Consider the following 15005-nt stretch of genomic DNA (forward strand, 5'->3'; position numbering starts at 1 on the left):
CCATACGGCCTATATCTCTGACTATTGTTTTTCTTATTTCTCAGTCTCATCATGGCTTCCTTGATGTGCATTGGCACAACTCTGGTCCTCATGTTGATAAATATCAATAACAGACTCAAAAGGCAATCAAAAGATACTGAGACAAAGATGAATGTAGGCCAGTCCCTACCCGGTCCGGTAGGGTGCCTAGGACAGTTTTGCCAGACCCGGTACGGACTGGCCAAGACTTTTGCACAGTACTTTGTTGTACATATAGGTATATGAAACAACAAAACATTCCTTGTGATGGCCTGATTGTCTTACCCCAGGAGATATCCAGCTTGTTGTCCATGCTGACATGTCTAACACCACAGGTGTAGCGGTGTCCCACTCTCAGATCTTCAGCACTGACACTCAGGCTCATCCTCTGTTGGTACGTCCCATCACAATTTGGCAGAATATCGCCTCTGATCAGCTCGATGTGTCGAGGGTAGAATCCCATCGCCAGACAGGTTACTTCTACAGCACCAGCACTGCCAACTTGTTTCTGCAAAACTCTAATCTTGGGTTTCACTGGCGGGAGCAGAGGTGAGCAGTGTTGTAGCCATTATCCCATTTACTACACACACACATTAGAGATTGAATTTTACAAAATATTAATTGCCATTTAATTTCCCAATCACTTTTTAGCATGCTTTATTATTAACTGAAACAGTAATGACAAGGTTGATTAAAAAAGGTTGAACTGTCACTTAATGGTGAATAAAACAACCTGATTGTGTAGTAAAGGCATACCTCGTCGTTTCAGTATACTCCCTCCCTGTTGAAGGAAGCTCTTCAAAAGGCGTACGCACAAGGATTGGTAAACATGATAACTTAGGCCTTTATAGGTTTGCACCGCCCATGAGTCCTTCTGCATTTCTGGGAAAGGAGTACTCCAGATGGCAGCCTGTGTATCGAAAGAGAGCACATCCTTCCCATTGTAGGCGTCCTGTGCTTTGAATCTCTCAGTGCCGTCATCATCCAGCTCACACCCAGCGAATCTCTGGTATGTGTGGAGTGCTTAAAAAAGTAACACAAATGGACAAGGACATTAGTATCATACAGATATAAATGAGGTATTACCATCCAATTATTATAACTTTGAAAGAGGGTTCATTATTGGGGAAAGGATGGTTGGAGCTTTCATCACAAAGGCTACTAAACTGGAAATCAGGAAGGCACTGTATATACAGTGTATACACTCAGTGAGCACTTTTTGAGACTAATTGGTCTTCTGCTGATGTGGCCTATCCACTTTGCCACGTTGTGTGTTCAGCTCTTCTGCATACCACTGTTGTAATATGTGGTAATTTGCTTTACTATCACCTGCCTTTCACATTAGACCAGTCTGGCCCTTCTCCTCTGACCTCTCTCATTAACAGTGTGTTTTTGCCCGTAGAACTGCTGTTCACTGGATGTTTTTTTGTTTTTTCACACCATTCTCTGCAAACTCTTAGAGACTGTTGTGCGTGACAATAATTTCATGGTCAAAGTCACATTTCTTCCCAATTCTGACATTTGGTCTTAACAGCTGAACATCTTGACCACGTCTGCATGCTTTTATGCATTTAGTTGCTGCCACATGATTGGCTGAATAAATATCACACTAATTGCAATCACAGTAATCACATATTTAAGTTATTGTGCAGTTTCTGCTACATTTTGCAATGATATAAATGATTTGTCATTATGGACTACATAAAGAGGATTTGAAGGCAGGAATGAGCTTAACTTTTCTTCTTTCTTTTCTGTATAATATACAATTTATTTCTTGCAAGTTTCTAACAAATTGCTGTATTGAAACTAAAACAAGTTGTGGTGTGCAGGCGGGCTAGTATTAAGTTATACTTGTATTGAGTTATAGTTATATTCATTTCCTGGGAACCACACATGCAGATCAGAAGCACTTACCTGCCGAAAGGCGAATAATGAAAATATTTAATGCATTTTATAGTCACACTGGAGCAACAAATCACTCACACTGCCAGGAAAAACGGTGGCAGTTACAGTCTGGAATAGGGCCAGGATACTATTTAAGTGGTTGTGGCTCGCTCTGGCCCATGTATGCCATGCCAATGGACCACGATTCCCCCTATACAATCTGAAGTCCATGCACTCCTCATCTGTTATAATTTTTTCTGATAATAACCTGTTTCATAACTGTGGAAGCCTAATAAGTGTGTATCAGTGTCACAATGCACTTACTAACACTGTGATTAAAATGCTCTCTCATGTATTGAAGTCTGGCTTTGAGGCTGTCAGTGATGTCAGCGATGCCAATGCGTTTCATCTCTGCGTAGGCCACACTGTCCTCTTCCTTCTGCCAGTCCTGCTGTGGAGACATCTTCTTGGAAACGCTGTCATATTGTTCCACCAAAATATCATCCACCATGCCCAGAAGCACCATCTCTGGAAAGGGGCTTGGGCCCGCAGTAAACGTGACAAAGTACCAAAGGGAGTGCGTTCCTGCATGTCAAAACATTAAATTAGAAAAAATGTTTGCCATTTTATTCGCCTGTGTTATTTATTCTGAATTGTACAACTTGTACACTTAGCAGAAAGAGCTTAAGAGCATACTGGTAAATGCCCTTACATGCTGAATTACAGAACAAAACAAAAAATATTAACATAAAATTCCATAATTCCATTTGCCCAATGGCAGATTGCAAACCACCTTGATAAACCAATACAAAATGGACATAAATGGTCCAGACTGTTTTCAAAGGGAACCCCCAACCCCCACAAAGATGTGAAGGAAAAATGCACATAATGGTAAATTTAAAATATTTATAATTTTCTTGTCGTTGCAAAAGTGATCATGCACTATGCGATTTCTAGCTCTACATATTCAAGGGACAGTTCACAGCTCTTGGTTGGTGCATTACATTATTGGCATTTGGCAGATGCTCTTATCCAGAGCGATGTACAGTTGATTAGACTAAGCAGGAGACAATCCTCCCCCCTGGAGCAATGCAGGGTTAAGGGCCTTGCCCAACGGCTGTGCCTTATTGTGGCTACACCGGGATTAGAACCACCGACCTTGCGTGTCCCAGTCATTTACCTTAACCACTACGCTACAGGCCGCCCCTTGGTTGGTATATGAAGTGTTGTAACCTGGTAAGTTTGGGATAATTTGTTTCTTTTTCATTCCAAAAATGAAAAACCAATGCACTCTCGTTATTACGTTTTTTTCCCGTCGCCGACAGATAAAGTCGCCGATCTACCCAACATCATATTATAAAGTAAAATGTAGTTTTTTATGAGTCAGGTGTGTTGGTATCGCTGCGGGCCATTCCATTAGACGCAAAAGTAGATTTTCAAATTGCTATTTTGAACAGCTGAGGTTAGGGCTGAGATAGTTTGTTTTTATCGCTGTGTTAATCACTGAAACTGGTTGCAAACGTGTTAAGTGATTAAACATTTGTTTTAAAGCGCTGGAATTTGTCAGTAGATTAGTCTTGATTTGTTATTCCTTGTATTATGTATTTTGTATTCCTTCTTATGTATTTTAAGTAACAGAAGCCGTGATTCTTTTATGATTCCATCTATCTATCCAGGCAAATAATAATGTAGCCTAATGTTCAGGAGGTTATAATAAATCAAGAAAGTAGGCCGATACATTTTAACCAATCCCATACCTTTTCTAAAGTCGCTTGCTCTTCATGCATAGCTGCAAATTGCCGCGATCAATAACATAAACGTATTATTCACACGTTACCTGCACACACCGCCTTCACTAAATGAAGTAGAATTAGTAGCCGAAATGAATCCATTTCCTGTTCTGGTTATGTCCTTTTCGTTTCTGTAAAGGTAACTTAGTCAGTGGCGGCAGCTGGGATGGGCAAAGGTGCAGTATTTATTGTGCGCACTCCCTCACCTTTAGACGCATGCACGCGCACGCAAACACATGACCTACCACACACACAGCACCATTAGACAGAAATTTTACAGACTATAATTGGATTTTATTTGGCTCATTAGTTACTTTGGCTATTGGCACAGGCTCCATCGTTTGCGATACTTAAGCCAAGACAAGACGAGACGATACTGTTTTAGAACGTCTTTAGAAGAAAGTGTCGGTGAAAACGATGATGATCCAGAAAATATCAATATTTTACATATTTAAATAGATCCTATAGTGGGACTTATTTATGACGGATTTTCGGTGCCGTAGACCATAATCGAATGCTTTAATTTATATCGTTTCTTATGACCACGTGCCGTTAAAAAGCTTATTGTATGTGTTTGTGCAATACGTTTATGCTAGCTACATCATACTAACCTCATTCGGGGACAAGTCAAGGCGTAGAACACACTAGCACTTAGTTCTTGTAAGTTCTCACCACTACTGTAAAGTAAAAAGTTTTCTGTGATATTGGTGAGCTCACGTGCACACACAGCGGTCTACGTTCTAAAGTTCCACTTTGCCCTCCCTACTTTTAATTTGTGGTTCCTGAGAATCTGTGTGCAAAGCCTTACTCTGCTTGCCTTGCCCCATCTCTGCACTGGAGGACAGTTTACCAAAGAGAATGGATGCAGTTTTAAAGGCAAAGTGTGATGTCAACAATGGATTTGGTTTAGTTCTAAACTGTTCTTTTCTCTTTTTAGTACATTTTTCAGTATTTAAAACTGCTCCTTTCATTACTTTTTAAAGCATTTAGTCCCAACGATAGAAACAGTGTAGAGTTCAATATAATGGAATTGATTAAACAGTTTTCCTAAAAGTAAGACCTATTACTTTTCTGCTTAAACAATATAATATCAACAAATAATATACATGTAATTATACATTTTAAACCAAATCTATACATTTTCTGTTGAGTTTTTTTTGTTGGTATTTTTAATTGGCACAATGACAGCATGGAACATTTTTAAATGTAGAAATAAAAATGGCTTTTTAGTATTATACTACGTCCAATACAACAGTTGTAACCCACATGAGATTAACTGAAAGGTGAGGGGAAAATACATGCATCACATGAACCATTTTGTGAAAACCTCAAATAGGAAACATAAATCAAATATACATTACGTCCTAGAATGCACAATGTATTGAATACCAATAAAATGCACGACATGGGTTCAAATGGACCCATATTTATTCGCTATTAAATTTGATGCATAGCTAAGGGTGTCTTTGTTACCTCTTTTTAATTAATTAATTTACTCATTTCATATTCAAGGTATTCATTAATTCTCTTGTTTTTGTCAGAAATCTTCATATCTATTTATAAGTTTTGAATAAAAATCTTTTTTTGTGTTACTGCCACAAATTTGACAACATGGATCATTAAGGACCTGTATTCATTTCCAATGGTTTTTGATTTATGGCTGTGTGGCTCTTTGCTATATCATTGAGTGAAATTTCTTTCATGATGTAATGATACAGAAATTAATTGAATATCTTGTTTTGAACATTACAAGTACCCTTACCCATTTGTTACTAGATGTGAGTGCGCATGCCCATGCTTGAGCGTGTGCCTGTGTGTGTCTTCAACATCAGGAGGTTACAAGCAACCACAAAATTGACCTCAGTATGCCGATGATTGTGCCCTGGCAGCCCACACACCAGAGAGCCAACAAAGCACCAGCAGCTGTAACTGCGCACAGGAGAATGGGACTGACCATCAACACCCAAAAACCCATCTGTCAGATGTGTGCCGGCCTTCCCCACCACCCAACAACCTTTGCAGTAGAAGGCCAGCAGCTGGCCACCATTCCAACCTTCAAGTACTTGGGAAGCATCTGACAACTGCACACTGGAGGAAGAAATCCAAAGCCACCTCAAACAAGCCTCAGCATATTTTGGTCGTCTGAGGAAAATGGTTTTCCTGAACAGCAAACTCAACCTCCACACCAAAATACTTGTTTAGTGGGCAGTCTGCATCTCAACCTTACTGTATGGATGTGAGGCATGGATCATCTACAGCCACCACCTCAGAAGCCTGGAGTCCTTCCTTGTAAGATGCCTTCAGAAGGTCTTTGGCATCACTTGGAAGGACAGAGTGCCACACACATAGGTGCTGGAATGGGCTGGGAGTTACAGTGTGGAATCCATCCTGAACTACAATCAACATGGATTAGGCATGTTATTTGTATACCTAGCCACATATTCCCATGCAAAGTCCTCTGTAGCCAGCTACTCTACATCTTAGCCAATCCACTGCTGGTGGCCAGAAGAAGCAGTTCATAGACCAAATTAAGAGATGTCTGATCAACCCCTCTTCATTGGAAGAACTTGCTTCCTGCTGCACCCTCTGGCACTCTCACTCCTCAAAGGAAGTACAGTTTATGGAGAACCAGCGTACAAAGGATTGCATAGCAAAACATGCAATGAGGCATTTATACAACACTTCCAACTATCCTAACTTCATACATTTACATACCTGTAACAGCCCTGTAATCTAAAGCGGTAGAGCCTGATTGACATAACCAGAATAGTCACTCACTATTCCAGTATTTTAAACAGAGTTTTTATTACGGCATACATCTAATCAACTTTAAATAATTTGTTAATTGGGTTCATTGTTTTAGTATCACAAAATATAACTGTTCAAGGAATTTATTGAAAAGAAGATTTCAAATCATAGTATCAAGAAATGAGTTCAAACATTCAAGCTGTTGCAAGCTTAAACATATCAATCAACAAAGAGAAAGAGGGAAAAGAAGGACTGGAGCGAGAATAGAGAACATAGAAAAGGGAAAAATAGAATGGCACGGACGTGACAATGTCCTCATTGATGGCAATAAAGATCTGTTCTATTCAATTCTCTTTCATTCTATCCATGACTTGTTTATTCTATGTTTGATAGATCTTGTATGAGTGTATGAGTATGAGTCTCAACAAAGAAGATAATTCATTTTTTGAAAGGCTAGACTGTTACAAAGCATGCCATTTGTTCACATATACAGTCCCTTCCAAAGGTTTTGGAACTGCAAGATCAATTCCTTTATTTTTGTAATCCACTGAAGACAATTGAGTTTGAGGTCAAAATATGTACATGACAGATCTGAATTTCTGTTCTTATGGTATTTTTATCTAGATTTGTTAAACATCTTAGAACATATCACCTTTTGTATCAGTCCACCACATTTTTAGGTGATAAATGTTTCAATGAAGTACAGAGATGAGCCACAAACCTTCTGGAACAAAGTTTTATGGACTGATGAGACTAAGATTAACCTCTACCAAAGTGATGGAAAGGCCAGAATGTGGAGGAAAAATGGCATCTGCTCATGATCCAAACATACAGGCTCATCTGTGAAGCATGGTGGATGAAGTGTCATAGCTTGGGCTTGCATGGCTGCTTTTGGAGTGGGCTCTCATCTTTATTGATGATGTAACTCATGACGGTAGCAGAAGGATGAATTCAGAAGTCTACAAAAACATTCAGTCTGCCAACTCATGAGAATTGGGATTGAAGGGAAACCACAAAACAAACAACAACTGAAAGAAAAGCATCACAAAAGAAGAATGCAACAGTTTGGGGATGTCAATGGCTCACAGGCACTGCAGTTATTGCAAGCAAGGGATATGCTACCAAATATTTAGTGTAATTTGCTTTGATTTACTTAAATACTCTCCGTTCCAATACTTTTTCTTGCCTAAATACTGGTTGGTCCGATACCAAAGGTACTATGTTCTAAGTAGTTTAACGCATCTAGTTGTAAATGCCAGGAAAGAAAAGCTGTAACTCTGAACTCTTGTTCATCTTTTTTATCTCAACCCCAAATGTATTGCAAAAACAAGGAATTTGCCTTGCTGTTCCAATACTTTTGGAGGCACCTGGACAAAGCATTTACTATATATGGGGTCTACTTCTATATGGGGTCATTGTAGAAGAGTTCATATCCCAACACATCCAGACATCTGTTTCAACAGATTCTACCACCACAAGACACAAAAAGCTTCAAAACTGAATTCAACAACAATGCAGAATGCAGAAGCAGATGTCAATGTCAGAAACACTGATGTTTTTCGAGACCAGCATTGACGGTTATGTCTGGCAATGTTGAGGAGTTTTCTGTAGTAAAACAAAACATGTAGCAAGATGCAATGTGATGCAAGAGACACAACGAGGTATACCTTAGTAAAGTTGTTTACTTTTCTACGTGTGTTCCCCGAACCATCACTTAGGCGGTTGCTTAAGGGATAGCTTCTACGTGCGACGTTACTAGGCCCATCGACTCGCTCTGAGATCGATTATCTACTCCATGCAGCGACTGTTTCACTGCGTTATAAGATAAATTAGTGTTATTCATGAATAAAACACTGCAGGAATACTTTAAAATATTGCATTCATCACGACTGGTTTGAACGTATTAATATAATTAAAAACTTACAAACTAAATTATCCAACCATATTGTAACGGACTGAGTTCTGGTTAGTAGCTGTTGCTGTTACTTTAAGAGACTGTTGATGACGTTGATGAGGGAGGGATTGTTTTGGGGTCAAGGGGGAGGAAGGGGAGGAACCACGGAAGCGTGAGAGAGACTCGTATGTTTTGAGCTGGGGTAAACTGTTCTTGTTTTTTTGGAAATGTGCATGCCTGTCGTTACCGCACTTTAAGGAGATTAAAGTGCGGTAACGAGAACCCCTCTGTCTGGTTTGTGACATGCTACACTGGTGTCAGAAGTAAAAATAAATAATAAGAAAGAAAGAGACGAAGCTACGAGGGAAGTACGCCTACACCGCTAACCTAAGCTAACCTAAGCTAACCTAACGCACTCAAAACCTCCCAAACGGAGTTATGCTGCCCGGCGAGGTGAACAAGATCAAGCGGGAGGAGGAAAACAGCGCGTGGGGTCGATACACGGCTGCCTGGCAGGCGGAACACAGTGAGCGGAGCCGACACGAAACTGCCAAGGAGGCAGAGCGCAGAGAGCGGGTGAGGAGAATGACCGCTCAAATGGCTGCTGAGGCCGGGTTTAAACCGGCTGCCCACAGTATGGACGGACGTGTGGCGCGCAGGGGGCCGCTGGCCGCGGGGAGCGATAACGTCAACGTGGCTCCTCTCTCAGTGAAGACCCCCAGGTACGATGGCAAGGCTGATTGGGAGGCTTTTCATGCACAATTTGAACTGTTATCCCGGGCTAACAATTGGTCCAATGAAGCTAAGGCCCTCCAGCTTGCAATGTGCCTTTCTGGGGATGCGCTGTCGAGCCTGCTGTTACTGACCCCCGATGATAGGAGTGACTATGATGCTTTAGTGGGGGCATTAAAGAGGCGATTCGGACAATGTTCAGCAGCCAGCTTGCTCCGCTCCGAGCTGTGCAGTCGGAAGAGGCGGCCCGGGGAACCATTGAGAGACCTCGCCAACGAAGTGGAAGGGCTCGTTCACCGCGCCTATGCTCACATGCCCCCTTCCATCCTGAGTGAATTAGCTCGAGACCACTTCCTGCAGGCACTGCTGCCGAGTGACCTGCGTATCCAGACACTGCTGGCTCATCCTAAGTCTCTCCTGGAGGCATTGGAGTTGGCTTCGGAGAGGGAGATGCTGGGCGCTGGCCCCCCTACCGCTACGTTGGAGGACACACCCAGGGTGAGAGCTGCTGGTGTGTCAGCGAGGGGTGAAGCGGCACCGGCCTGGGCGGTGGAGCTAACACAACTGGTGCGGGCTGCCTCGCTGAGTGGGCAACAGCGGCCATGGACGGGCGCGAGACTCTGCTGGGCATGTGGAAAGCCCGGCCACCTGGCCAGAGAGTGCCCCAACACGGCTGAGAAACCGGGAAACGGGACGGGGAACGCATAACCGGGACGGTGCGACTCCCCGGGGCGGCGTCCCGACCCTGCACAGGCGGGGAGACAACACAACACGACCAGGTGGGGACATTGCAAACAGGGGAGGTTGACACGGGTTCATCAGCCACCCTGGTGAGACCCGACGCGGTGGGGAGCGGGACCACAGTCTTACCCACCACGGTGAGATTACAGACAGTCACTGGGGACCGGGCACCCATGGTGGGGGAGGCATTAGAGACTGTGGAGGTGGGGAGGGAGAGACTTCACTGCCCAATATGGGTAGCGGAACTAGAAGACTGCATATTGGGACTGGACGTACTCGAAAAACTGGACTGTGTGATTAGCACCAAGAGGGGGACACTCACATTCCCAGACGGACACGTAGTGCAAATCACTAGACAACCCACCCAGCCGAAACGTTCCCCGGCCCCCACCGTTGCAGTCCTGGCAACCGAGGCAGCGGCCAACACGACTTCCGTCTGCATCCCGGATAGACACCCAATACTGCCCCATACCCCGCCCACCACCACAGAGGCGCAACCGCACCCCACACCCGCTGCACCGACTGGTAGTGGGGGGGGAGAAGACGGAGAGAGGGTCTTGGTCGTGAGGGAGGTGTGGCAGGGGAACTGTGATGGACTGTCCCACGTTGAACAGGGCCTGCTGTGGCAGCTGTTATTAGAGTTTAAGGACAGTTTTTCCCTATCAGAGGATGACGTGGGCCAGACCCACCTAGCCCAACACAGCATCGACACAAGGGATGCCCCGCCCATCAGGATGAGACCCCGCCGTCTTCCGATGGCTAGACAGGCAGCGGCGGAGAAGGCGTTACGGAACATGCAGCGTGCTGGACTCATTGAACCCTCCACCAGCCCCTGGGCCGCTCCAATCGTCATGGTCCCCAAGAAGACAAAGGACGACTGGCGCTTCTGCGTGGACTTCAGACGCCTCAATGGTGTGACCAAAAGGGACGCCTACCCCTTTCCACGAGTCGACGAGTCCCTCGATGCGGTGGCAGGGTCCTCCTGGTCGTTGGATCTACGCAGCGGATACTGGCAGGTCCCCCTCACCCCCGATGCCAGACCCAAAACCGCCTTCGTCACACACGGGGGCCTGTGGCAGTTCAAAGTTCTTCCCTTCGGCCTCTGCAATGCACCCGCCACGTTCGAGAGGCTGATGGACAACGTGCTCGCGGGGATCCCCCGTCAGGAGTGTGTCGTATATCTAGACGACATCCTGGCCCATGGAGACTTATTTGAGACGGCCCTCGGGGCGCTCAGACGCGTACTGGAGAGGGTGACTGCAGCGGGTCTGAAGTTAAACCCCCAGAAATGCCGCTTCATGAGACGGGAGGTCAGATTTCTGGGGCACAAGCTGGGTTCTGGCGGCATCGGCACCGCGCATGAAAAGGTGCAGGCGGTCGGTGGAAGACTGGCCCACCCCCAGCTCCGGGTCCGAAGTGAAAAGTTTCACAGGACTAGCCTCCTACTACAGGAGATTTGTGAGGGACTTCTCCACAATAGCCGCACCCCTGTTCCGGCTGCAACGGCCCAGGGAGAAGTTCATCTGGACAGACGAGTGCCAGAGAGCATTCACCTCGCTGAAGAAGGCCCTCTTGGAGGCCCCCGTCCTCACCCCCCCCGACCCCACCCTGCCCTTCATACTCGACACGGACGCCAGCAATGTCGGCGTGGGGGCGGTGCTGTCGCAGGTGACCTCGGAGGGGGAGAAGGTAGTGGCGTACTACAGTGGATCACTCAATAAGCACGAACGCCGCTACTGCGTCACCAGGCGGGAACTGCTCGCCGTGGTCATGGCTGTCGAACACTTCAAGTATTACCTCGGGGGCCTCCACTTCACAATCAGGAGTGACCACTCCGCCTTGCAGTGGCTCATGACCTTCAGAGAGCCAGAGGGTCAGTTGGCACGCTGGATCGAGGAACTACAGGCGTACGACTTCAACGTGATCCACCGTGCGGGTAGACAGCATGGGAACGCGGACGCGCTTTCCCGCCGGCCCTGCGCCGCTGACGGCTGTCGCTACTGTGAAAGAAGAGAGGTGCGGGAGGAGGAGCAGCTGCAACAAGGAGTGAGATGCGCAACAGCGGCCCTAACAGCTATCGACACTGGAGAGTGGAGACGCAAACAGGAAGAGGACGCTGACATCAGACCCGTGCTCACGTGGGTAGCGGCACAACACCAACCCCGGTTGGAAGAAATCGGCCTGTGTTCAAGGGCTACAAAGGGACTGTGGAGTATGTTTCCTAACCTGCGTCTGTGTGACGGGGTACTGCAGAGGGGGTGGAAAGACGCGGCCACAGGGGAGACGCTGTGGCAGGTGGTCGTGCCCAGGGCCCTGCGGGAAACGGTGCTACAATCAGTCCACGGAGCCCCTGGATCTGGTCATTTCGGGGTCAGCAACCCCGCCTTCGTCAGGGGTTCTACTGGGGCCAACATGGGCGGGACGTGGGGGATTACTGCCGCCGCTGTGACAGCTGCACAGCACGTAAAGGCCCCACGGGCACATCTCACTGCCAACTCCAGCAGTTTCCGACAGGCTGTCCCATGGAGAGAGTGGGGATTGACGTGCTCGGGCCGTTTCCTCGCTCAGAGAAAGGTAACCGCTACATCCTCACTTCCATGGATTACTTCACTAAGTGGCCGGAGGCGTACTGCCTGCCGGACCAAGAAGCAGAGACGATAGTAGATGCGCTGGTGGAGGGGATGTTCAGCAGACTGGGGGTCCCGGAGGTCATTCACACTGACCAAGGCAGAAACTTTGAATTCCCGCGTGTTTGCGACCATGTGCGAAAAGCTTGGCTCACACAAGACTCGCACCACACCCCTCCACCCGCAAAGCGACGAACTAGTCGAAAGATTTAACCGCACGCTGGGACAGCAACTGGCCATAGTGACGGCTAAACACCAGCGAGACTGGGACGCGCATGTCCCCCTGGTGTTGATGGCGTACCGGTCTGCTCCACCTCCTGCTCCCCCTCCCTTCTCATGCTTGGCAGGGAGATTAGGACCCCGGCTGAGATGATGTTGGGCAGGCCGCCCGACCTCCCGGCGGACCCCCCGGGGCTTGAATATGCCCGGAAGCTGCAGGATCTATTGGAATGTGCCCACAAGTTCGCCAGAAATCAGCTACGGAGCGCAGGGGCGAGACAGAAGAGAAATTACGACGTGCACACCAAAGGGCAGCATTTCACGGCCGGGGAGCTGGTCTGGGTTTACAACCCCCTGAGAAAGAAAGGCAGGTGCCCCAAACTGGACAGCAAGTGGATGGGGCCCTGCAGGGTCCTCGAGAGACTGGGCGAAGTCGTGTACAGGGTCCAGCTGCCGGCAAGAGGTAGGAGAGTCGCCCTGCATCGCGATAGACTGGCCCCCTACCGGGGCACGGGCACCCCCCCAGGAGAAGGGGGTGAACGGCGCGGTAACCGGGTTGACAACCCGACTCCCCCCCCACCCCGCCCCGCCCAATTCCCCCCCCCCCGATGGACTATCAACCCCCCCCCCCCGCCCCACCCAACTCCTCCCCTGATGGACTGTCACCCCCCCGCCCCTCCCCACCCAAATTCCCCCCCGATGGACTGTCGCCCAACCACCCATCCCCGCCCAGGTGGGCCTGGAGGAGAGTAAGACCTCCAAGATACCTGAGAGACTTTGAGTGGTCACTCGGGGCGAGTGACTTTGTGGGGGGGAGGTAGTGTAACGGACTGAGTTCTGGTTAGTAGCTGTTGCTGTTACTTTAAGAGACTGTTGATGACGTTGATGAGGGAGGGATTGTTTTGGGGTCAGGGGGGAGGAAGGGGAGGAACCACGGAAGCGTGAGAGAGACTCGTGTGTTTTGAGCTGGGGTAAACTGTTCGTTTTTTTGGAAATGTGCCGAGTGATTAAGGAGATTAAAGTGTGGTAACGAGAACCCCTCTGTCTGGTTTGTGACATGCTACAATATTTATAATTGTCGCCAAATTATAGGTACGGTTAGTGATACGGTTTGTTGCTACGCCATCTAGCAATACGCATTATTTGGCATGTCATGTTTCATTTACATTATTAATATCTTTGTCGTAGTGCCTTAAATGACTTTACAATCAGGATTGATTTGGCAGAAGCACCATCACATAACTGGTGTAATTCACTATTTTCTATAATTAGGTGACGTTTTTAATAAAAGCACACCAACAAGCAAAACGCACCAACAGGATTTATTTATTTATTTTGAAATAAGATATGGCGGAAAAAGAAACTAAGAAATAAGCGGTCCCACAGCTTCACAGCAAACGAAATGGACATATCCAGCGTCACGTCTAATAAAGAAACATTATTTTCCAGTTTTAGGACTACGGCGTCCAACAAAACCAAGAAAGATCGATGCTTAAACATCGCTCCAGCACACAGAGAGAGTGGGAAATTGTCAGTTTATGAATATCATTTAAAAGGCAATTAGGCATCATGTTCAATAAAGTGCAACTTACAACCTTCGTAATTTACAATTTTATTATTTGCATGAAAACAGTGCCATTAATGTGGTATTTTAGTAATATTACTAGCCAACTACAACTGTATAATTATTAGTGTACATATTGTTTAACAGATTGAGGTGTAACTAAGAGCAACAGCTGATTTCACAGGCTTGCGGTCGTAACAGTAGTGGCCACTAGCGGAGTGAGCTGACAACATCGCTAAGGTATAGCTAAGAGTGGTCCAGACCAACCTTACGAAATTACGACGTACAGAAAGTCATTGTAGAAGAGTTTCTCGGGAAACACGCTGAAACGTTAAGGCAGAGCCTAAGGTACAACTTACGAACGACGTAGCGTTAAGAAGGCTTCAGGAAACGCACCCTGGTTATTAAGAGACCTCAGCATCAATATGACAGTGGTATGAAAAGAAGGATTGGTGATAGAAGCTGCCTTAAAAACTGATGATGAGAACATTGAATTCAGTAGAGCTGAGCAGTGTGTACAATGGGGAGTGGGAATGAAACAAACACTGCAGACCGTCTAGTCCTCATCTAATCTTCGAAAGCATACCGGACTTGAAGCAGCATGTAGCCAAGCCCCAACGGAGATCAGGTTTCCTCCCAGGATCGCCTTCAAAAATAACAAAATAAAATAACAGCAAAATAACAAACAGTTGGAAGGATGCAATACTGCTGGAAACACTCCAACACTACCTGTTCCGGAGCCACAATACGGCGAGCAGAGGGTCAAATCAACAGCACAGTCAGGGTGG

The 15005-nt window shown here is 46.4% G+C and overlaps 1 protein-coding gene across 1 annotated transcript; it reads right to left on the reverse strand.

The window, feature by feature from the left end:
• Positions 1-463: 463 nt before the first annotated feature.
• Positions 464-6098, reverse strand: LOC133134440 (major histocompatibility complex class I-related gene protein-like; the record flags this gene model as incomplete). The annotated part of the gene is made up of 5 exons (XM_061250638.1): positions 5920-6098; positions 5647-5780; positions 2227-2487; positions 775-1041; positions 464-552 (listed from the first exon to the last, which is right to left on the reverse strand). Coding segments are annotated over exons 1-5 (930 nt in total), but the record flags the coding sequence as incomplete, so codon positions are not given.
• Positions 6099-15005: the final 8907 nt, after the last annotated feature.

This window comes from Conger conger, chromosome 8, assembly GCF_963514075.1.
Source record: "Conger conger chromosome 8, fConCon1.1, whole genome shotgun sequence".
Classification (NCBI taxonomy): Eukaryota; Metazoa; Chordata; class Actinopteri; order Anguilliformes; family Congridae; genus Conger; species Conger conger.